The sequence below is a fragment of the Nuphar pumila genome, chromosome 4 (assembly GCF_984573655.1).
Source record: "Nuphar pumila chromosome 4, dmNupPumi1.hap1.1, whole genome shotgun sequence".
Classification (NCBI taxonomy): domain Eukaryota; kingdom Viridiplantae; phylum Streptophyta; class Magnoliopsida; order Nymphaeales; family Nymphaeaceae; genus Nuphar; species Nuphar pumila.
The window spans coordinates 111,841,376-111,867,535 of record NC_143252.1 but is presented as its reverse complement, the minus strand read 5'-3'; the positions used below and the strand labels follow the sequence as shown (position 1 = coordinate 111,867,535).

The following is a 26,160-nucleotide window of genomic DNA, read 5'->3' as shown; positions in this document are numbered from 1 at the left end:
ATGGACATTCTATTAATGTTTTAAATATTGTAATATTTTAATACATTTAAAATATTCTAGTAACATTTTAAATAAAATATTTGTATACATTAAAATATTAAAAATTATTATTTTTTATTAAAATAAAAGCATTGTTTAAAAAAATCAATCTCGAGTCATGGGTGGGACCGTATACACATATTTGTGATAATATTAGCCGACCTTCAGGTGGTCAAAGTAAAATCCCTAGATACCCTTCCAGATGATTGGGGAGTACACCCAGTTTCGACCTCGGGACAAGGGACACACCCTTATGTTTCATGTTTCAAACTTGTGACGTCCTGTCAACTTGATGCATTTATAATATACTCTACCAAGATAGTTTTTTTTTATTTAATAGTAGTGTTGTAGAAAAGCCAATGTCAGATGATGTTTTGGACGTCTACACGTATTTTCATACGATTTGAGGAATACGATTGGGTTCTTCTGCAGTAGGGGAGCCTGCTGGGTCAAAGTTAACCGGAGACGCCGGTCAGTGCGAGAATTGGGTTTTTTCTTCCTTGTTCTTGAGAGTTGAGAGGGTTTCCGATTCGGTTCTGGTGGGGATTTGGGGACTTTCTTCGTTCCTCCCTCTCCTTCTTCCTCCCATTTTCCTCCATTCGTGTTTCTCCCTTTTTCGTTTGTTTGATCCCAGCAGGAAAAGATAAAATCCGTGATTGGATTCGTTTCATTTCTCTCTCTCTCTCTGTCGTCGTCTTCTTCTTTTGGGGGGTTGTGCGATCGGAAAGCGTGAAGAAAGGCGCGGTCTCTTCTTCTTGTCGGTGCTTCTGTAATGGCGGTGAGCTTGTGTTTGTGGTTTGGAAAGATGGTTAATCTTGGATTTTGTCAATTGGCAATTGTGTGGTTTTTTAGGGGGGTGGGGGAGTTTTGGTACTTGTGAGGTTTTTTTGAGAATTTTTTGCGAAGGTGGTGGTTTTTTGGGATTGTTGGTTGAAAATTGTGTGGCTTCTTGGGTGGTTTTGAAGTTTTTCGAGAAGTTAGTATGGGGTTTATGCCTTTATGGTTTGTGGGTGATTCTTCTTTTCTGTGGATTTGATGTCTTCAGTGTGGGAAAAGGGCTAAATTCCGAGTATTTCGCTTTAAGTTTGTAGTAGTTTGAGATAAAAGCGGGTTTTAATGCCTTTTCCTATTTTGGGTAGTCTTAGTTCGTGAGTTCTGACCACTGAGATGAGGATGACCTTTCTGTTCTCTTATTTAATTGTCGGCTAAATTGGGTATCCGATCCCGAATTGGTTGCTACGAAATGTGAAAATATGTTTTTGATTAATCATTGGAAATTCGCTTCTGTCCTGATGACAATTATCTAATTTTGGAGACGTTGGTTGATGTGTTCAATTGATTGTCCAAAGGATTTGCTATTGTGTGATATTGGTCCGTGTGTCCTACTTATTGTATGGCCTAATTCAGCTGAAAGCATGTGTTGGATTATGCTTTGACTCTTTCCTTTTTTGGTTCATGACCAAAACGCTGAATTCCAGATTGCCAGAAATGACCATGAACGTTTGTTGATATCTTATGAAATGGTGTTGCTTGTGGAGGTTATGTCACTTTACTTTGATGTTCCCTCTTTTGTCATAAAAGATGTCGACTATTAGTGTTCTCTAACTTCTTTGGATGTGAATGCAATGTCTAGAACTCTCACCTACCCATTCGTGTTGCTAAACATTTCTGAAATAGTTTCCGTTTTTTCAATTTATTGATCTATGAGGCTAGTTCTTTAGACTTAGTCACATCGAGCTGCAGCATTATTTGTTTACCATGTAGGCCTGTATGCAAAGACAGGCTTGTGTGTCATGACTCATGAATCAGACCTTCATGTTTTTACTGATTCACATGCTCTTCCAAGGAGCTCTCACGTATTTTCTTTACACTTATCTATCTTTTACGTGGTGAGGTTCTCTTTTGCTACTTAGATCTCCATCATATTGAATAACTTGGTTTGCCGATCTGCGTTTCATTGATGCACTTACCTCAGCTGCTTAAATCAATGTGTAGGCTTATGGTTTCTAAAATTCCCAATCATAAGGAAGGTGCTTTGTCGCTGGAATAGGGACTGCTATTTATCCTAGAAAACCTCTGGTCTAATAGTTTAGTTTAGATGAACCAGTTGTTGAGCTCTCTCTGCCAGCTGCCAAACATTATGGCATTTTAAGATAACTTAATGAATATATCAGTTTGAGTTGAATGTGTTTTTAGCTTATGTTTGGTGAGCAGTTTTGCTAGTTGACCGGAAGGGACTTGTCAAGGTGGTGACAGCTGTTGCCCTCACAGAACTTTGAGGATGTGCTTTTTGAGATGTACCAGTTTGAGGCACATACTATTTGATCTTGTATATGTACAAATTCAGTTCCTGACCAAGCTAAAAATCATGCGTCTGACTGGAGGAAGGCAGATGTTGTCCCTATACAATTGGAATATGAGTTGTGTCTGTGCAAGGTGGCTATCATAATTTATTTGCACGAGCTGTAGTCATAACCAATTATATGGGCCAGCATCATTAGGGAGGGATTTGTAGATTACAATCAGCAATTGACGAAATACCTTTATGTGTGCTAGCTGCTTGTGTGTGATATGGAAGTTAAGATAGTATAATGTGCTGAAGGTATGCAGCCATTTCTCATGCATCCTTCTTATTAGTTATTACTGATTGGAGTGAAGGGAGAGGGTTGGCTATTTGTGTTATCTCCAACAACATTGTAGTGAGTTCAGTTTTATCTTCTGATAAAGAGTGATATGGGTTCACATTTGCGGAGAGATACAAGTTAGCTTGAATACCTAAATGTAAAATGAATGGATAGGCCCTATTTCCAGCATGTCAGGCCTGCAGATCAGGCTGTCTAGGTTTCTATTATGTGCAAAATGCAATGAAATAAGCGGAAGGTAAATACAAGCCAACTAAGGGCATACAAAAAGCACAATGCAACATGCACAACCACAAGTCCACTGGGAACAACATAGGAAGCCAACTAGAGCTTACAACAAATATAAAAAATAGAGGATTTTTATTAATGAAATGCTCAGCAAAAAGCATAAAATAAATAGGGACAATGTGTTCCTATTTATGCACAACAACCCAAACAAGAGGGAGCCTTAGGAGCTCCCATAGAGACGTTGGGAGCTCCCAACGTCTCTATGGGTAATTCCCATAGAGATCCTAATGGCTAAAGTAATTACATTTATTAAAAAAGTATAAAAACCATCTAACCCATTTCTATTGAACTAACCTAGTTACATAATGTGAAAAGGCCAAAACGCCCATGTTGGGCATTATATATAGATATATATTTAAGAATGATGAACTAACCTAGGGATGTTCTCTGGTGGACAATGATGAAGAAAGGTGTTTCTCTCAAGTACATTAGTATAATTAAAGATATGTACGAAGGAGTAGTAACCAATGTCCACACTTGTGGAGGGGTGACAACCAATTTTCCTATAACGGTTGGGTTACATCAAGGATCTGCTTTAAGCCCTTTCCTATTTGCTATAGTGATGGATGAGCTTCGAGATCAATTCAAGAAAATGTGTCGTGGTGTATGTTGTTTGCTGATGATATTGTTTTGATTGATGAGTCTAGAGCTGGGGTTAATGCTAAGTTAGAATTATGGAGACAGACATTGGAAGCAAGAGGTTTTAAGTTGAGTAAGAGTAAGACAGAATATATGGAATTACGTTTAGTAAGCAACGAAGTAGTGATGGGAGTGTAGTGAAGCTTGGTGAGCAAGAAATACCGGTGGATGATTGTTTCAAATATTTGAGATCTATCATTCAAAAGTATGGAGAAATTGATGGAGATGTAAATCATAGGATAAAGGTTGGGTGGATGAAATGGAAAAGTGCAACTGGAGTGTTGTGCGATCGTAGAATGCCATTGCGGTTGAAGGAAAAGTTTTATAGGACGACTATTAGGACTGCTTTACTATATGGTACGGAATGTTGGGCTGCCAAGAGACATCATATTCAAAAAATGAGTGTAGCTGAGATGCGTATGCTTAGATGGATGTGTGGAAATACAATAAAAGATAAGATTCGAAACGAGGAGATACGTAAGAAGGTAGGCGTTGCACCCATTGAAAATAAGATGAGAGAGAATCGTTTACAGTGGTTTGGACATATTCGACGAAGGCCTAATGATGCTCCAGTTAGAAGGATGGAGAAATGGGAAAATATATTAGTTAAAAGAGGTCGGGGTAGGCCTAGGAAGACTTGGATGGAGATGATAGGTAAGGATATGAATGCTTTGAACCTCACCGAGGACATGGCATTGGATAGAAATGATTGGAGAAGGATTCTTGTGGAAGACCCAAAATGATTTTCTTTTTTGGTTCATATCGCTGACCCCAATTGTTTTGGGATGAAGGCGTAGTTGTTGTTGTTGTTGTCGTTGTCGTATTTAAGAATATATATAAATACATACTTTAAGACCCCTCTTCAAACTTAAGGTGTATACACTGAAAGTTTGTTAAGTAAGAATTTGAAGCGAGGTGCAACAAGAGCTTTGGTGAAGAAGTCAGCAAGTTGATATTCATAAGTAACTTATGGTAGCTCGATAACTCTTTTTAAATATTCATGTAGTATATAATGGCAATCCATTTCAATATGTTTGTTGCGCTCATGGAAGGTGCAATTACTGGCAATGTAGATGCACTTTTGTTGTTGCAACACATCTTTGAGCTTGGAGATGTCTATTCCCATATCTCTGAGAAGATTCCTTAGCTATACAAGTTTTATAGTTGTCGTAATTGTAGCCTTATATTCAGTAGATGATAGTGAAACCTTCTGTTGCTTTTTGCACCTCCACGAAATCAATAAGTCACCTAGAAAAACACAAAACCAGTGGTTGAAACCCTGCCATTTTGATTTTCTCCCCAATCAACATCAGGATAAGCAAGTAAATCTAAAGAAGATAATGAGGCTAAAAAAACCCCTTTATTTATGGAATTCTTTATATATCTCACAATTCGCAACCAATGGATGATAGTGAAATCTTCTGCTACTTCTTGCACCTTCACGAAATCAAGGAGTCTCCTAGAAAAACATAAAAACCAATGGTTGAAACTCTATTATTTGGATTTCCTCTCCAATCAACATCAGTATAAGCAAGTAAATCTAAAGAAGAGGATGAGAATAAGAAAAACCCTTTATTTATATAATTCTTTATATATTTTACAATCTGCAATGCAACACTCATGTGTACGGTGGCTGGAGCATGCTGAAACTGACTAGCAGAGTGAACATGAACTATGTTTGGTCAGGTGATTGCCAAATAAGTAAGTGTCCCAATTAACTGTCTATATGGAGTAAGATCGTCAAGAAGTGTCTCATTTTCATGTTTTAGCTTTGCATTGACAATTTCAGGAGTCTCCACTTTCTTGTCATCTGTAATCTCAGACTTAACACAAATATCGACAAAAAGTTTCATTTGAAAATGAATATAGCCCCTGGGGAGTGGGTAACTTCAATACCTAAAAAGTATCTTAAAAATCCCAAGTCAGACATATCAAAATTTTCTTTTAAAACATATTTGATTTTATTTACTCCTTATTCATCATTCCCTATTATTATCATGTACATCTTAAGAATAACAATATTGATACTTGTACTTTTAACAGAAAAAAAACAGTGTCGGTATAACAATAATGAAAACTCAAATGAATCATAACACTATTAAATTTATCATACCAGGCTTTAGGAGTTTGTTTGTGTAACTTCCCAAAATTTTAACCCAAAAATACGTAAAAAAAAATTTATTGGTTTTAATATGTAATAATTTAACGACTTTACCAATGGATAAGTTCCAACTGTACCAAGAACTAGACGGCCGCCTGAGCACAATCGCGAGTGTGTTTTAGTCTCCTAATACTATATCCAATACGAAATCACCGTTATCCAACCAATTGAATACAATACATAAAAGAATATTAAATTGTCCCATCAATGGCATTGCCTTAACCGAATCAAGCTTTAAGGAGTCAACATGCCCAAGCATCGGTGTTTACTAGCTCGTTAGAATGACATTCAAGATAAGATGAGCAATTGATAAAACCCGTTTGTTTCAAAATCACAACCAAAATATTATTTTGAAACCGGTTAAACATTTTGAGCGAGTTACATGTTTGTAAAAACGTCACCACCAAACCATAATAAATTCAATCCATTTATTTTATGAAACAATTATTTATGAGTCTAAATTAAATGAATTAAACAAATATAAAAATCCAAAGAGTCTCCCAGGGGTCAATAGTTGGTTCACATGACAACCCCGTAGCATTTCGCAACTGCTCCAGCTCAACTAATCTGTATCTATTGGTTTTAAAATGTAAGAGGTTAGACTTCCACAATCTCAATAGGAAAACACAACAACAAGGCATATATTCATAATACAAAGCATGCATGCACATGCGGTTAATAATCATAAGCATTCAATCAAACAATCAAATTCAGGAACATGATATCCAAATAAATATCAACATACTTAAGAGCATGCTTTACACACAAATGCATTTATGAAAATGTATACAATATTTGTAAAGTGTTCCTACTCAACTAATGCATTGTTTTCACTTGATTATAAAAACCCATCGCGTGCGCGTGGGTATAACATGAAACAATCAAGATCATTTGACTGTTTATTATGCTTTGTGTTTTATTTATTTTTTTCGAATAACTTACCAAGTTGAATCCACCAAGAGTGGTCCTAGACGGAGAGAAGCTCTTCTGGTTAGCTACAACAAAAAAAAGGATTGATCCTATACTTCTACAAAAGGCCAGGACATACCTACCTAGGTCTAAAAATTTTGTTAAGTCCTGGTTCCCTACCACCTGTGGACTGGAGACCTGGTGAGCCGCGATTCAGCAATACTTTCACCGAACATAAAACTGGGTCACATAGGGGTTATACCACCTATCCTCTTCAAGGTAGACCTGGGTCTTTTGGTTTCAACGTACCTTTATAAGGTATACCCAGAATTCTCGAAAGGGTTATCTTTATTAGTCCATGGGTCAACGTAGCTATCACACAGGAATAGCCCATTGTATCAATTAAAGTCTTGGTTCTCATTCGGAACCCCAGACCGCACATGCAATATAATATGCATTCATAACCCTATATGCATCTCATGGGCACACTGCATGTTATTTAATTATATGTATCATGGCATTACATGCACATCATAAAGGTGGTATTCATCATAATCACATGCAGTAAAACATCAATATATGTTGAACATTAAATGAGCATTTATAAATAATCACATACAATATAACATTGTCACCTGGTAAACAATATATCATAAAAGCATATTTAATTTTTTGTATTACAGAATTTACTAGTGTGTCCATTTGGTTCAGTTCTGGAACCAAACCATGTCCCATGGGTCCACTTTCGGAATCAGAACACCGAAATCACGAGTTCCAACTTGGAACTGCAGGAACTGGATTTTATCTGTTGGTATAATTTTTGTCCCTGTCAAATTACAATGATAAAAAATCTGAAAATTTAACAGTAGATGCATAAATGTGTTAGCTAAAATTAGCCACAAACCTTGCCTCAATCCGAGTTCGGAGCAGGGAGAACTAATTATTTTATTAAAACTGGTTTTTTTGCTCTTAGATTTGCCTGTTCGATTTAGCCGCTCTGAAGAAGCATTGATTCAATATTTTTACATAACCAGGAAAATTCTGTAAAAATTACGGTAAATAGATGGACATGTCTAAAATAATCTCTCATAGAGAGTAGGTCCAAACTCCATCAGAGTTGTGAATTAAAATTCATGGACCAAAGCCTATTCAAGTTCTTAGATAGGTAGGACTGCAGAAATTTTCAAGTTTCTGAGCCAACTTTCGTGATTTTTAACTCAGACTATAATAAACCTGTGCACCAAAATTTTTATTGGAATTTGGAACTTTCTCAATATGTAATCTAACACAAAATTTTCAGATATAACCGTAGAACAGATTAAGAGAAATAAAATCAGTAACACAGTACATTTGAAATACAAGATATCTGTTAGGACAAAAATCCTGTTTCGACTTTCGGAGACCGTAACTTCTCATTCGAAACCTTAACGAAGCCAAAATTTCTCTTGGGACTTTCTCTATGAGTCTAAAACATCTCTTTCAAATTTGAGAATTTTTGACCAAGTCACTTGAGCGTACGATAAAGTTATTGAAAAGTGTTTGTGCTCGTGAAAAACAAGACAATGTGCCTTTGTATGAAAAATCATGTATAATTCATATTTTCATAAAATAAACCATATAAACATGATTTTTCACGATTCGATCCATCATAATATGATCAATAACAACTTACACAGGTATCAACATGATTTTATACTTTAAACAAATTAATCTAATGCATTGATTCGAATCCGGAACATACAAGAAATCGTTTATTTAAAAAACAAGCTCTCGTACACTGAATATATTCTCAGATAAATAAAATTAAATTTTGAATCGAATATGAATCATGCACATGTATATCAAATCTAACATAATGAATGAAACATAGGCTGATTATGAATTAAATCAAGTATATATCATAAATAAAATCATATAACTCGTATTTTTCCAAGAAAGGCTCTCATAAACCCTAATCGGTACAAACTGTATAATTTTATTTATGATATTTAATTTCAGTCATTTATAAAATCATGAATCATACATGGATATTGTTCAGATCATTCAATACATGCATATCAACATGAATCATAACAACAAATAATATTTAAACCTGACTTTTCATAAAGAAACTTGAAATCTCCAAAATTGATTTTTTATATTTAGGGTTTTATTTTTTTTTGATAAGGAGATTAAGGAGAGATTGAAAGATTATTTTGATAAGCTATTTAATGATAGTCATGCTCAAGATCTTGGAGACTTCTCCATTCCTTTTCATGATATAAATCGTGACTTCATGCGCAAGATTCAAAAGAAAGAAATTGCAGAGGCTTTGAAGAAAATGAAATCAAGAAGGGCAGTTGGCCCAGATGGTATACCTATCGAGGCTTGAAAATGCTTGGGAGAGAAAGGTTTAGAATGGTTGACAAATCTTTTTAACTTGATTTGGCGAACAAATAAGATGCCTAATGAGTGGAGGAAGAGTACTTTGGTGCCTTTATATAAGAATAAGGGTGATATACAAGATTGCACAAACTATCGTGGTATAAAACTCATGAGTCATACTATGAAACTTTGGGAGAGGGTGATTGAGTCTAGGTTGAGTAAGGTTGTCATGATATCGTATAATCAATTTGGTTTTATGCCTGGAAGATCAACTATGGAAGCTATACATCTTCTTAGACAACTTATTGAAAGATATAGAGAGAGGAACAAAGATTTGCATATGGTTTTTATTGATTTAGAGAAGGCATACGATAGAGTACCTAGGGACGTTCTCTGGTGGACAATGATGAAGAAAGGTGTTTCTCTCAAGTACATTAGTATAATTAAAGATATGTATGAAGGAGTAGTAACCAATGTCCGCACTTGTGGAGGGGTGACAACCAATTTTCCGATAACGGTTGGGTTACATCAAGGATCTGCTTTAAGCCCTTTTCTATTTGCGATAGTGATGGATGAGCTTACGAGATAAATTCAAGAAAATGTACCGTGGTGTATGTTGTTCGCTGATGATATTGTTTTGATTGATGAGTCTAGAGCTGGGGTTAATGCTAAGTTAGAATTATGGAGACAGACATTGGAAGCTAGAGGTTTTAAGTTGAGTAAGAGTAAGACTGAATATATGGAATGTCGGTTTAGTAAGCAACGGAGTAGTGATGGGAGTGTAGTGAAGCTTGGTAAGCAAGAAATACTGGTGAATGATTATTTCAAATATTTGGGATCCATCATTCAAATATATGGAGAAATTGATGGAGATGTAATTCATAGGATAAAGGTGGGGTGGATGAAATGGAAAAGTGCAACTGGAGTGTTGTGCGATCGTAGAATGCCATTGCGGTTGAAGGGAAAGTTTTATAGGACGACTATTAGGCCCGCTTTACTATATGGTACAGAATGTTGGGCTGTCAAGAGACACCATATTCAAAAAATGAGTGTAGCTGAGATGCGGATGCTTAGATGGATGTGTGGAAATACAATAAAAGATAAAATTCGGAACGAGGAGATACGTAAGAAGGTAGGTGTTGCACCCATTGAAAATAAGATGCGAGAGAATCGTTTACGGTGGTTTGGACATATTCGGCGAAGGCCTAATGATGCTTCAGTTAGAAGGTTGGAGAAATGGGAAAATATATTAGTTAAAAGAGGTCGGGGTAGGCCTAGGAAGACTTGGATGGAGATGATAGGAAAGGATATGAATGCTTTGAACCTCACCGAGGACATGGCATTGGATAGAAATGATTGGAGGAAAAGGATTCATGTGGAAGACCCAAAATGAATTTCTTTTTTTGGTTCATATCGCTGACCCCAATTGTTTTGGGATGAAGGCGTAGTTGTTGTTGTTGTTGTTGTTGTTGTAGGGTTTTATGTTTTTTTTGGATTTTATTTGATTAAATACCATAATATCAATTTTAATTTGATCTAAACATGCTGATCACATTAAATACATATTTAACATAATCTAGAAATATAAATCATGTTTTTTACGAACTACGAACAAGAAATAGGGTTTTCCAGCAATCGTTTTTGGTAAAAACACCTTTCGAGGTCCCGTAGTGTAATGACCCCAACTCACACCTCTTAAAAATGCAGATATTTTTTTTAAATCAATTGCGGAAATATTCTCAGACTCGGGGCCTTTACAGTTCCACTTCCAATTGGATAGACAAACACATAACAAGAGATCTTACATTTATCACCCCAAACCAATAGCAACTCATTGTTTATTAATTATGAAAGAAAGAGTATTTAACAATAATTGCAAAAGACATATCAGAGTTATTTAAATGTCACAAAAGTAAATAAAAGAAAATTGAGCCATGTTGTTCTTCTGTGAACGGTCTAACAAAAGTGTGACACTCGTAGCTCTCCTAGAAGCTAGTCGCTTCACCGATCCCCTGCAACTGCGAAAACCACAAAAGTAAGGGTGTCAGAAATTTGAGAAATTCTGCGTACATGTACCTCTAATGAAATAAATGAACATAAAGAATACAAATAAGAATTCTTGCAATAGAGCACAATTATTAAGCATGAGAGAACATTTAATAAATAACAGTGATCACTATTTAAGCAATACAACCATTTAACATGTTTTAGGGAACAACATTATGCATTCACCAACATTTAATAGTTAAGAGAATATGTAAACATGCATGATCTAATGCATAATTGGAATATGCATGACTTCAGTGCAATGCATGAGTAAATTATTATCTTTCATTATAGTTTTTCTTTCATATGTATGTCCCTATTAAATGCACACAATTTAAGTTCCTCTTTTTAATTACCGTTGCCCGCGGATACACCAAACATGTACAATTTTTCGAGGTTAAGTAGGGTTCCCAGGGTAACTTAGCATACAAATTATATTTTATTACTGGGTTTCAAACTTAACTCTCGATCGAATTACCTTTGGAACATTAGACCTCCACATCTAATGTCGGGACACTAAGGACCTCCACATTTAATAGTGTCGCTTTCTTGGTATACCAAAACAACAGTTGTATCTAACACACTACCCCTAGGTAAGGTGGTAGATTCTCCTTGAAACCGTGGCCAGGAAGGACCTCCACATTTAATAGTGTCGCTTTCTTGGTATACCAAAACAACAGTTGTATCTAACACACTACCCCCAGGTAAAGTGGTAGATTCTCTTTGAAACCGTGGCCAGGAGAAAGAACCTTAATATCGGGTTCAGGGGTAATCATTAGTGCACAAAGTTTTGTATCATCGTGGTCCCTCAAAACCGAATCTCTAAGATGCTAATTCTTTCGATGAGAGATCTCAGATCGTATATTACATTGTTTTTATTCATTATCTTTTTATTAAAAGCAATTATTAAGTTTTGTAATTTAGCATGCAAAAGCAAGGCAAAAGCTCGCATCTACCCCTGCGAGAGTCATCACTGGACCATCGTCCGCGGAAAAGCATAGAACAATGTAAACACAATGCAATAAAAATAAATGTGATTGTTTTGCGATACATTTAAAGGTAAATAAAGAAGGAGCATCTAGTGCTCGAGGCTCTTCAGGCCTGCGATGATTCACTTGGATCATCGGTGCACCATATGCAAAAGCCATAACAATATGTCATGTAAGACACAATTCACATCTTTCAAATGCACATTAATATATGCGAACCTTCATCATGTGTATGGAGCAAAACATTCATAAGCATGTATTTACTAGATCAGCTGGGTCGGGTTCGACCAACCCTACCAAGCATGTCCCAGTCCTGCCCAAGGGCCAGACTGGGCCAGGCAGGTCCCTGCCAAGCCGGGCTGGCCGAGCCAGCCCAGCCGACCCTATCGGCTGGGCTTGACAGCCCATGCACAGGCCCAGTCCGGGCCTCTGTGTGCTGTCAGGGCTGAACAGACCACCCAGCTGCACTGAAATTTTTTATATATATATGTTTTTGAAATAGGAACCTCTTTTTTTTTTTTTTTAACCTGAGCCGGCTCAGTCGAGTGGCTCGGCAGGCCCTGCCAGGCCAGCTGGACCTGGCAGGCCTGTTCAGGCACTGCTAGACCTGGCCAGCCGAGCCGAACTCGGTTGGCCGGTCAGCCAGACCGTGCACCCAAAAAAAAAACTTTATACTACCAGATTTTTTTTTTCTTTAAAGCTATGCATGAAACACATACAGTTACAGGGGTGAAATATGTTGTAAAACTATTCCAATTTGTACAGTCATACACAACCAACATTCATGGCTCAAACATGCAACATGCAGGTTTAACCTATGTTCATATTTACATATCACTGTAAATAAAATAAAAAATCCAATGTAAACCTTAAACCCATTTACACATACTTATTCCACAGTGCAATTCATTCAATGTTTACAATAAGCTACATTTTCTGAAAAATATATGCAAAAATCCACCATTGGAATTTGATATTAGCACAGCCTCATGGGACCACTCCTTTTCATGAATAAAAATTCTGTTATACATTGACAGAATTTTCAATACACAAAAATTCAGCTGGATCATCTTCCATGGGTTCAAAGGAAAGTGTGCACCTACATGTTTTCCCATAGATTTTTCAACCAAAATATTGCATCGAATCCAACCGGCCTTCGATTTCTCACTTAGGATCAAAAGAGGAGACCCGTACCTTTGCGTGGATCAAAAGAAACGAAAAAAACGATGATGAAAAAGGGGTTGGGCTTCTTCTTCTTCCTCTCTTTCCTCCCCTTTCTCTCTCTTTCCCTTTCCCTCTTTCTTTCTCTTTTCCTTCTTTCTTTGTTTTTTTTTTTCTTTATATAATGAGTGGGAGAGGGGGTGATGCCCCCCCCCTTTCTCCGGCCCTTTCTAAAAGGGCTGGAGAAGAGAGTTTCCATAAAAAATGGAACTCTTCTCTCCTTGTTTCCAAAATTTTTGAAACTCTTTCCAAGTTGACTTTTCTAAAAAAAAAACTTCCAATCCTTTTAAAACTCTTTCTTAACCTCTCTTAAGCTAGAATAAGGACTCTTTTAAGAAGTCCCACTCAGCCTAAAAATATAAATTCGGAATTAATATTAATTAATTAATTAAAATTATTTAAAAACTTTCAAAAATAACCCAATTAATCCAGAAGGCTCCCTAACCTTATTAAACCCCAAATTAAAACTTTATATTCAATTTAAAACTGGAAAAACGTGGGGCTTGGATTTAGATTCGGATCCGAATCTAGAAATCCAAACCCATGCCCAAAATGAAAATGGATCAAGATCTGGATTAAATCTGGATTTAAGTGGGTCCTACATAAGATCCAAATCCATAATAATTCGGATCTTATGCATTGGATCCAATCTGATCCCACTCTGGATCTGTTTCGACAAACTGCTCAATTTTTAGAAAAATGCGATTTTTGGGTCAACCAGAACCCGAATTCAGGAAAGTAAAACACTGTTGCGCTTAGAATTTCGAGACGCATCCAACGGCATATTACACGAATATCAAAATTTGAATTTTGCTCAAAAATAACTTGAATTTCGCTTGAATTTAAAAGTAAAAAATAAAACTCTCACACTTCGTTTGGCTCGCCTCGACCTTGTTGATGAGACCTGGGTCAAGCCCAGACTCAAAGACTTCAGTCTAAAAATCGAGTCTCAGACGATTTTTTTCTCCCAGACTTTTTTTTTCTTTAAAGCTATGCATGAAACACATACAGTTACAGGGGTGAAATATGTTGTAAAACTATTCCAATTTGTACAGTTACAGGGGTGAAATATGTTGTAAAACTATTCCAATTTGTACAGTCATACACAACCAACATTCATGGCTCAAACATGCAGGTTTAACCTATGTTCATATTTACATATCACTGTAAATAAAAAAAAAATCCAATGTAAACCTTAAACCCATTTGTACATACTTATTCCACAGCGCAATTCATTCAATGTTTACAATAAGCTACATTTTCTGAAAAATATATGCATATAACATTGTTTCCACACCTATATGCATGCCTATGCACAACCCATATCGAAATCCACCATTGGAATTCGATATTTAGCACAGCCTCACAGGACCACTCCTTTCATGAATAAAATTTCTGTTATACATTGACAAAATTTTCACTTTATGGAAAGGGTTAAAATACACAAAAAATCAGCTGGATCATCTTCCATGGGTTCAAAGGAAAGCATGCACCTACATGTTTTCCCATAGATTTTCCAACCAAAATATTGCATCGAATCCAACCGGCATTCGATTTCTCACTTAGGATCAAAAGAGGAGACCCGTACTTTTGCGTGGATCAAAAGAAACGAAAAAAAACGATGATGGAAAAGGGGTTGGGCTTCTTCTTCCTCCTCTCTTTCCTCCCCTTTCTCTCTTTCTTTCTCTTTTCCTTCTTTCGTTGTTTTTTTTTTCTTTATATAATGAGTGGGAGAGGGGGTGATGCCCCCCCCCCTTTCTCCGGCCCTTTCTAAAAGGGCTGGAGAAGAGAGTTTTTATAAAAAATGGAACTCTTCTCTTCTTGTTTCCAAATTTTTTGAAACTCTTTCCAAGTTGACTTTTCTAAAAAAAAACTTCAAATCCTTTTAAAACTCTTTCTTAACCTTTCTTAAGCTAGAATAAGGACTCTTTTAAGAAGTCCCACTCAGCCTAAAAATATAAATTCGGAATTAATATTAATTAATTAATTAAAATTATTTAAAAACTTTCAAAAATAACCCAATTAATCCAGAAGGCTCCCTAACCTTATTAAACCCCAAATTAAAGCTTTATATTCAATTTAAAACTGGAAAAACGTGGGGCTTGGATTTAGATCCGGATCCGAATCTAGAAATCCAAACCCATGCCCAAAACGAAAATGGATCAAGATCTGGATTAAATCTGGATTTAAGTGGGTCCTACATAAGATCCAAATCCATAATAATTCGGATCTTATGCATTGGATCCAATCTGATCTCACTCCGGATCTGTTTCGACAAACTACTCAATTTTTAGAAAAATGCGATTTTTGGGTCAACCAGAACCCGAATTCAGGAAAGTAAAACACTGTTGCGCTTAGAATTTCGAGACGCATCCAACGACATATTACACGAATATCCAATTTTGCTAAAAAATAACCCGAATTTTGCTTGAATTTAAAAGTAAAAAATATAACTCTTTCTCACACTTCGTTTGGCTCGCCTCGACCTTGTCGATGAGACCTGGGTCAAGCCCAGACTCAAAGACTTCAGTCTAAAAATCGAGTCTCAAACATTTTTTTTCTCCCAGACTTAGCCAAATTTTTGTCAAAATTATAAAATGACTAAGTACCAAAATATATGATATTACACGTAGACCTCAAAAAATGCTAGATATCGATCTAAGCTCATGGTTGGGATTAATATCACCTCTAATACACATCTGAAACTTTATCACAACATATTGATGCTCCCTTGATGCTACGTACACACACAAGTGGATGGTTTCCTACTTGAAATCGCGTAGAATGAAAAATCGTCAAATGTTCGGTATTTATGCGTAGCTTCATCACCTTCTTATTGCAGCTTTAATGATTGTCACACCTGCTACGGACCTCCAAGCTCCTTTAACGAAGGAGGTCTGGACTTATTGGAACTTAAGGTAAGAAAAGGAAAGATAAAGAGAGATTGTCAATTTCATTGTGGGAGGGGCCTCCTCCTTTATATTTATAATGTTTTTAAAAGAATCTTTTTGTATATAGGTCTCCTTCCTCACCCCAAACTCTATCCTTCCAGTGTCATGGGTTTCTTAATTAGATATATAAAACTTCTTATAATTAAGTATTTAATTAATGAAATAAAAGGAGATTGTCACTTGGCATTCTCACATGAAATCCTATATGTGGTTTGATGCCAGGGTGACCTTTCAAGAGGCCTACAAACATGAAGACTCAACCAAATTTGATGTTTAAATAGTCGATTCGATAGCCCTCGAAATGTAGATCATCATGGTGGTCTTAGATTTAATCATACGTGCACAAATGAGCCTAAAAAATAAGTTATTGCCGAAAAACATTGATTTTCAACCTGCAATAAGGCATTAAGTTCGGCTGACGATAAAACACTCAAATCAAATACCAAATTGGATGTATAGACATTTTATATCGATGCTTTTGAAATAAGGAACGTTAAGGTCGATTCCGATCTAATCTGCGAGCTACTGATCGGCTAAAATTTCTGCTGGAACAATAATGACGTTATTTGTGGCATCCCACACTTGGGCCCTTATTAGGTCCAAATACCATATTTGACCCAATTAAGTTTTAAATGTGTATTTAAACATAAATTAAATATCTAATACAATTTCAAACCACCATTAAAACCAATTTATTTATTTATTTATCATTCATGAAAATTATTTAGAAAATTCTTAGGTATTACAGTTTGAGACCATAAAATGCCTTTCTAGGTTTAAGGCTTTTCCCTTTGTCAATACCAAATTGTGGTGGAGGATCTATATAAACTTTCTCATTCAGTTCTCTATAGAGAAAAGCATTTTTAACATCAAGTTGATAGATATGCCATTTTTGTATGGAAACTACTATTAGGGTTCTAACACTAGTCATCCTAGCTATGGGTGCAAACGTTTCTTTATAGTCAATTCCGTATGCTTGGTAATAGCCTTTGGCAACCAACCATGCTTTATATGTCTCTAGACTTTCATCACTCTTGGTTTTAACCTTGAACACCATCTACAACCTATAGTTTTATTTTCTAATAATAAAATAGTTATTTTTCATGTTTTGACTTTCCTAAGGGCATCTAATTCCACTTTCATAGCCTTGTTCCAATGAGTTAAGTTTTTAGCTTCATTATAATTAGATGGTTTATGATAAGAGTTTAATGTTATTAAACACGCTCTATAGTTTGGGGACAAGGAGTCATAAGACACAAACCTATTGGGTGAAATGGAAATACGACTGGATCTTCTAAGGCCAAATTCTTCTATAGAAGAATTATGATCAATTTCTAAATTTTGATCTAAGAGTTCTTCTTCGGGAAACGGGTTACTTTCCTCACGTCGTGTATAAACACATATGTCTGTAGTAAGTCTCTCGTCTACTCTATCACTATGATTATTATTACTCTCATTACTAGGATGATCATCATCAACATTTTCATAATTCAATAACTTTCAATTATCATTTCTTGGAGCGAGATCAAATAAAAAAGTATAGTCTACTTCGTCTTTTTTATTTCTTTTATCAAAAGATTCAAAACCATTCTCATTTTCTAAGAAAGTAACATCTTTAAAAACATAAAGTTTGTTGTTTTTGAAGTCAAAACATCTATATCCCTTTTGACTTTTCTCATATACAATGAAAACACATTCAATGGCTTTTGAGGATAATTTATCTCTTTTGTGTAGGAGAACAAAACATTTACAACCAAAAATCCATAATCTTTTGAAGTCACGTGTCATTTTAAACAACTTTTCACAAGGAGAAATATTTTGCAAGGATGATGATGACATCCAATTTATTAAATATGTTGAAGTTAAAACAACTTTTACCCAAAAAGATTTTGGAATATCTTTAAAAATAAGGGTCCTAGCGGCTGCCATCATATGTCTATGTTTTCTTTCTGCTAGCCCATTTTGTTGGAGAGTTCTAGGACAAGTCCTTTGATGATAAATTCTATTTTGTTTTAAATACTTTTGAAATTCATTTGATAAATATTCTCTATCCGAATCGAATCTAAGTATGAAAATGTTGCTTTGAAATTGATTTTTGACCATCATATGAAATTCTTTAACGTTTTGGGATGAAGGCGTAGTTGTTGTTGTATATGAAATTCTTTAAAGAAAGAAAATACATCGGATTTTATATTGAGAAAGTAGACTTATACATATCTAGTAAAATAATTTATAAATTTCACATAATATGAATAACCTCCTTTCGATACAACCAGAGAAAGACTCCAAACATCCGAATGTACTAACTTAAAATGTTATGAAGGTTCTCTTTGAAAACAAAATAGATTTCATTTTGTCAAGTATACAATCTTTGCACATATCTTTTTTATTACATAATTTTTTTTTTAAAAGAAAAAAATACATTTTTTAATAGCTTGGATGTCCAAGTCTTTTATGCCAAGTTTCAATATCATTATCTTGGACATAGTTACAAAAAGATTTTGGTGGAAGAGATAAAAAGTTCATGAAATAGAGATCTCCCCTCCTATGGCCTTGCCCAATCCGTTTCCCGAACCAGAGATCCTATACAAAGCAACCTTTAGATGAAAAGAAGATTTCACATCTACGGTCGAAAATTTAAGATACAGAACAAATATTTATATTTAACTTAGGAACAATTCTAATTTTTGGAACAAAATTTTTTTTGAGAACTTTTAGAATCTAAATTTACAATACTTTTAGTTTTTAAAGATGCTCCAACGGTAGAAACACAAGGCAAATTTGGGTTAGTGCATACGTCAGACAAAGCAATCTCATGTGGGGTCATATGAAAGGAAGTTCCCGAGTCAAGAATCTATGAGCACTCACCAGGATAAGAAGATGAGGCAATGGCGGCACCCGATGTAGAAGATGAAGATTTGAGCATTTCTTGAAGTGCCATAGTTAGTTGACAAAAAGTGTCTTTTAGTTCACCTTCATTTTTGCCTTTTTTCTCTTTCTTTGGTGTTACGGAAGCCACCTTGTTTTTAAGCTTTAGACAAAGTGGTCTAATATGACTCAGCGTATTGCAAAAATTACATGACATATCTTATAAAAAAAAGCTTTGGATAAAAAGTTTTTAGCCTTGTTTTTAAGCTTTTGACATATCTTATTGCAAAAAAGTTTCTAAGCTTTTGTTAAAAAAGCAATTACAAAAAATAAAAATAAAAAATCAAGTAAAGAAAAATATATTATTTAATGAAAATAGTTGTTTCTAAAACAACTATGTGAAATGATTAAAATACCCCTATCGGGTATTTCACACACACACACACACACACACATATATATATATATATATATATATATATATATATATATATATATATATATATATGAGTACATATATTCTAACACAATCAAGTTTCATTTGCCTTTATAAATTTGACAATATTAGCACAAATTTTTATTTCAACATTATTCATGAACCTTGCAAGAATCTTAGTATGGTTATTCTCCCAATCTTCTAGTTTTTATTGATGATCTTCAATAACTTTGAATCGAGCATCTCCTTCAAGAGTTTTTTTTTAACTCCTTCGATTTTGGTGAGCTTGAGTTGAGGTTCGAGAATTGTGACTATCACGTTTTCCCAAAGTTTCTTTCCTTTGAGGTTGTTCTCCATAGTGGAGGCCCACGTCATGTAGTTGGTACCATTAAGTTTGAAGTAAAAGTTAATTTGGTGGTCATGCTACATTTGAATGATATAAGGAGAGACTGAGAGGAAAAAAAATGTAGAAGAGTATATCCACTTGCAAGCCCCACGTACACACTAAAACGTTAGGACATAGTTGTCTAACTCGTGACTTGGGCTCTGATCGGACCCTTATTGGGTAACCAAGTCAGTGGGTTGACTCAGTGACTCGGACAAGTTAGGACTCTATATTTTATAGTGTAAGCACATGAATAAGACATGAAAATAACTAAAATTCAAGCTAATATGTCAATAACTAAGTTACAAGAACATATAATTATACATGATTATTAATTTTTTTCATTGAACAACTATGTCACAGGGACTCGCCAACTAGGTGCCGCACCCGCGTCTCACCTGCACCCGCACCCGATGCGGTCAACCTGACCCTGGGTGCAGTCAACACACCCAGGGTCATTTATGTCCAACTTTTGAACTTTATATATATATATATATATATATATATATATATATATATATATATATATTTTGCCACACCCCCGCACCCAAGTTTTTTGAAAGTGCCGCACCCCGCACCCGCACCCGCACCCATGTGACATAGTTGAACAATATTAGATTCTTCATAACAAGTGACTTTATATAAGAATTATACATTAAAATAATAAAATACATGATAAAAAAATTATATCATGGGTTGGATCGGCAATCCTGAATCATGACCCGATTGGGGTCCGATCCAAGTCGACTCGGGCAATTCTCGAGTCGACTCATTGGGTTTGCCAACTATGCTTTAGGATGCTTCACTAACACAAACACTTTCTACAAGATCAAGAGCACCATGACTCTGTTACCATGTAATGAAATGAGCGGAAGATAAATACAAGCCAACTAAGGTCATACAAAAAGCACAATGCAATGTGCACAACCACAAGTCCACTAGGGACAACACAAGAAGCCAACTAGGGCTTACAACAAATATAAAAAATAGAGGATTTTTATTAATGAAATGCTTAGCAAAAAGCATAAAATAAATGGGAACAATGTGTCCCTATTTATACACAACAACACAATCAAGAGGGAGCCTTGGGAGCTCCCAACTGCTATATTTATAGCCAGTGAGAGCAGTCTCAACATCTCTATGGGTAATTCCCATAGAATCCCTAATGGCTAAAGTAATTACATATATTAAAATAATATAAAAACTATCTAGCCCATTCCTATTGAACTAACCTAGTTACATAATGTGAAATGACCAAAATGCCCTTGTTGGGCATTATATGTATTCATTTATATTTAATAATATATATAAATACATACTTTAACACAAAGCTGTGAATGATTCATGTCACCTACTCTCATGCGATTGCCACAGGCACCTAATTTGTTTTGTGATGAGAATGTCATTTGAAATTCATCTGAGATTTGCATTGGATGGTGAGAAGAATGGAAGAAGGATGAACCCTAAAACTTGTAAAAATCAAGTTCATGGCCATTAGACTATCTTAGACATCTCTAGATCACTTAATTTATAAGAACAACATGATCATATACATGCAAGAATATCTTCAAATTACATTCAAGAAGATTATTTTTGGACACCAAGGTTTTATCAACAACTGACACATGTTCTATAGCATCTATTGTACATCTAAATAAATTTTATTAGACCTATGTTATAATGTCTATTATTCCCAAGAATCAAGATTTATGTACTGAGGGACCAGGATTCCTGTGTCTTGGGAATTCTGGTTTCTTACTGTTTGTTGTTGGTCTCAGAAGTGTTAAAATATGTAATCTCATATAATATCTCATATGTAATCTCATAGACATGCAATGTTTTATCTCCTTTCTAGTTAGGATTTTTCGTTTAATTAATTCTAGTTAAAATACAACTAGAATTAGCCAAACCAGTCCATCATTGGACTGATTTGGCCTTTACCTTTTTGACTAGTCAAAAAGGTACCTTTTTGACCAAGTCAAAAAGGTAAATCCAAAAAGAGCTGTTGGACTCCCCAATAGCTCTGTTAGAGCCGTTGGAGAGTCCAACAGCTCTCTTAAGGCTTCTCTCTACCTCTCTATAAATATGGGGCTATTCCCCTTGTAAATACTTACTCTTGTTTTGGGGTTTTTATCTCAAATCAATAAAATTGTTTATTTTTCATTTTTATACCCGTTTCGGGTTGTGTGTATTCTTAAGTTCTCTTTGTGAACCTTTGTGGTTCTTATGATGTATTTGTGAGAACTTGTTGAGAGACATTTGTTGTAGCGTATTTTTCACTTTCTTACATGGTATCAAAACAAGGTCGGTGGACGTGTATTGGGAAGCGTGCCATGCAACTACTCTTCAAGAAAGTGAAGTCTTTTTGAAGGAGTGCTCGTGTGTAGCCTTGAAGGGCGTGGAAGGCTACTTATTTTCGATCTTTGTGGTTAAAATATTCCTCTTCCCACTTGTTTTTCTTCTTCCCCTCTTATTCCCAAGCTTGTAAAATGGATGACAATGATAATGTCACCATTAAGTCCATAAAACTCAACGATTCAAACTATGTAACATGGACTTCAATCATGAAGCATCTTATTTGGGGAAAGGGTCTATGGGGCTTAGTTGATGGAACCGATAAGGAACCTAAACTAACGCTCACTAAAGAAGAAGGTGGAAGAGAAGTACATCTTTCAGAGGTGGAAAAAACTAAGGTCATCTCCACATATGAAAAGGAATGGAAAGAATGGAGAATGGGTCACACCAAGATCATGTCTTGGCTAATTTCTAGTGTAGACATAAAGAAGTGTTCAAGTCTCGCAAAATTTGAACATGCTAATGATGCGTGGGAATATCTTAAGAGAATGTATTCTCTTAAAGATATTGCTCATATATGTAACTTACAAGAAAAGGTTCGGAATATGGTTCAAGGAGAGAGAAGTATTAGAGAATACTACAATAGCTTATCCGAACTATGGGAAGAGTTGGCTCTTCTTGAACCAAAGTGGCATTGTCCACAAGACATTGAGCTTCGCCAAAATCAATTAAATGCGGAGCATTTTTTTCAATTTATAAATGGGTTGAGACCCGAATTTGAATCAACCAAGTCCGCTCTTCTACATCGAGGAAATGTTCCCTCTATTGAAGATACCATTGAAGAGCTAAGTATGGAAGAAAATAGACTCAAGAAACGAGTCGACAAAAGCGATGATGATACAGTTTTAGCTGTATCTAGACCAGGTAATCACATTCGCACATACAAACCTCCACATATTGGAAGAATAAACAATGAAAGGCAAGGAGGCGATTTTGAAAGGAGAAAAGTTATTTGTTATTACTGTCATGAACCCGGGCATGTTAAAACTTACTGTCCAAAGTTGAAAAAATCTTATGAGAAGAAGATAGCTGTTGTTGAATCAAAAGAATCAAATGAGACATCCATTGGAAACATGTCCCTGTCTCAGCTGGTGGAGGCTCTATAACCTCTTCTTAAAGGAACTTCTCCCTCAGCTGGAGTTGCGATCTCTTCTGTTGGCACCTCTGATCCAGGTAAACCCCTATGGCTTCTTGACTTTGGTGCTTCTTTTCACATGACACCAAATTTAAAATTACTGTCGCATTGTTATGACTCAAGTGGATCGAGTGTTTTTACTGCGGATGGAACATCCCTTGAGATAAAAGGAATAGGAAATTTCGAAAATAACTCTCAAAACTCAAAAGGATTTTGTGTTCCAAAGATTAGATATATCCCCAAACTTAATCTAAATCTCTTATCTGTTTCTCAATTAACTGATCATGGGTGTAATGTTTCCTTCTCTTCTCATGATTGTCAAGTACAGGATCACCAGTCAGGGAAGCTGATTGGGGAAGGCCATAGAGAAGGAGGCTTATATTACATGGATTTTTTGGAATTACCCAAGAAAACATTATGTTGCAATGTTCAAAAAGTAGGCTTTGATCTTTTACACCAAAGATTTGGTCACCCTTGTATATCCAAGCTTCAGTACTTTCCAAACATGGAAAAATTTTGTAATTTTGAAACTTTCACTTGTGAAAAATGTATTCTTGGAAAAATGAAACGACTAGCATTTCAAGAAAGAACTTTTGTCTCCACTCGACCACTTGAATTAATTCACTCTGATGTTTGGGGTCCTACACCAGTTACGTCAAAAGGTGGGTTTTTATACTATGTAATTTTCGTGGATGACTTTACACGATATACCTGGATTTAGTTTCTCAAACACAAATTTGAAGTGTTCTTTTTTTTTCAAATATTTCATAATATGGTCAAAAATCAATTTAAGAATGATATTTCAATATTTCGCACTGATTCAGGGGGGAGAATTTTTATCAACTGAATTTAAAGAATATTTGAACTCACATGGAATTTCACACCAAAAATCTTGTCCCTATACCCCTCAATAAAATGGGTTAGCTGAGAGAAAACACAGACACATTATAGAAACAACTAGAACACTACTTATCACACATCAAGTTCCTAAAGTTTTTTGGGCCGAAGCTATTTTAACTGCTGTGTATCTTATTAATAGGATGCCCTCATCCTCAATAAAGAATATTTCTCCTACTGAAAAGCTTTATAAACAAAAACCTGATTATTCTAGACTGAGGGTGTTTGGGTGCAAGTGCTTTGTTTTTACAGATAAGAATGATAAATTCTCTCCCCGTGCTATACCCTGCACTTTTTTAGGATATGCAAATAATAAAAAAGGATACAGATGTTTTGACCCTAAAAACAACAAGTTATACGTTTCAAGGAATGTATCCTTTCTAGAAAATGAAAGTTTTTTTTAAAACAAAAATTCTACTGAAATAGATGAGTATTCCTTCTTGTTGGATCTAGTTCCAAAGGATAGTGAAAGAGAAATTGATCTAGATGACCAGATGGATGTGATTGATTCTGATCCTCATAGAAATAGTCAAGATTGTATTCAATACTCTAGACGAGGAAATTTAGAAAGACAGTGTGCCCTGGATAAATACACAAGGGAATATGAATCGGCCTCTTCATCTAGAAAATCCACTAGGATCTCGAGGGTTCCTGCAAAGTTTGTGTCATATCAGTCTTTTTCACCAAAACATCAAGCCTTTATTGCTCTAATTCATTCCTATGAAGAACCTCCCAGTTATGATATAACCAAGGATCAACCAGAATGGGTCAAGGCTATGAAAGTCGAATTAGAAGCCTTAGAAAAAGCAAATACTTGGACCATTCAAGACCATCCTCCAAACAACAAGAAACCTATTGGTTGTCGCTGGGTGTACAAGGTGAAAACCAAGAGTGATGGCACTCTTGAAAGATTCAAGGCCCGGTTGGTGGCAAAAGGCTATTCTCAAGAATATGGAATAGACTATGAAGAGACCTTTGCCCCAGTAGCTAGAATGACCACTGTTAGAATCCTAATAGCTCTTGCATCAATAAAGGGATGGCATATCTTTCAAATGGATGTTAAAAATGCTTTTCTAAATGGAACTTTAGCTGAAGAAGTATACATGGACCCACCACCAGGAATGAATATACCTAAAGGGAAAACACTTCGCTTAAACAAGGCTTTATATGGTCTCAAGCAAGCTCCAAAAGCTTGGTATGATAAGTTTAGTAAGGTTATGCTTGATTTTGGTTTTCGATTTTGTCTTACTGACACAGCTTTGTTTGTTAAGAATTCTGATGCAGGTATTATCATCCTTCTACTCTATGTTGACGACATGATCATCACTGGAAGTGATAAACAGGGAGTTTATGATATTAAAAAATTTCTCAAAACACATTTTGAAATGAGTGATTTGGGTTTTTTGAAATATTTTCTTGGTATAGAAGTTGCCTACTCACCTAGAGGTTACTTGCTAACTCAATCTAAGTTTGCATTAGATATTGTTGTCAGGTCAGGTATTTCAGATGAAAGACATGTTGATACTCCTGAGATTGTGAATGTCAAAATGAAGATTGATGATGGAGAGCCACTCGAGAATCCGACTCCGTATAGGCAACTTGTTGGGGCTCTATCGTATCTATCTATCACAAGACCTGACATTACACATACGGTCCATACAGCCAGTCAATTTCAACATGCTCCAACTTCTGTTCATATGGGAGCAGTTTTGCGTATTATTAGATATATCAAAAATTCTATTTCTCGAGGATTATTTTTATCCGCTTCCTCTAACTTAGAATTGCTTGCTTATACTGATGCAGATTGGGGTGGTGATCCAAATGACCGCCACTCA

The 26,160-nt window shown here is 35.6% G+C and overlaps 1 protein-coding gene across 1 annotated transcript in view; it reads left to right on the top strand.

Moving 5' to 3' along the window:
* The first annotated feature begins 444 nt into the window (after window positions 1-444).
* The window catches only part of LOC149840592 (RPM1-interacting protein 4-like), a 41,143-nt gene continuing 15,427 nt past the window's right edge, over window positions 445-26,160 (top strand). Inside the window, exon 1 of the mRNA XM_090003220.1 lies at window positions 445-817. Within this exon, the coding sequence (XP_089859346.1) occupies window positions 812-817 (6 nt within the window). The 5' untranslated portion in view covers window positions 445-811. The remainder of the gene's footprint in view (window positions 818-26,160) is intronic.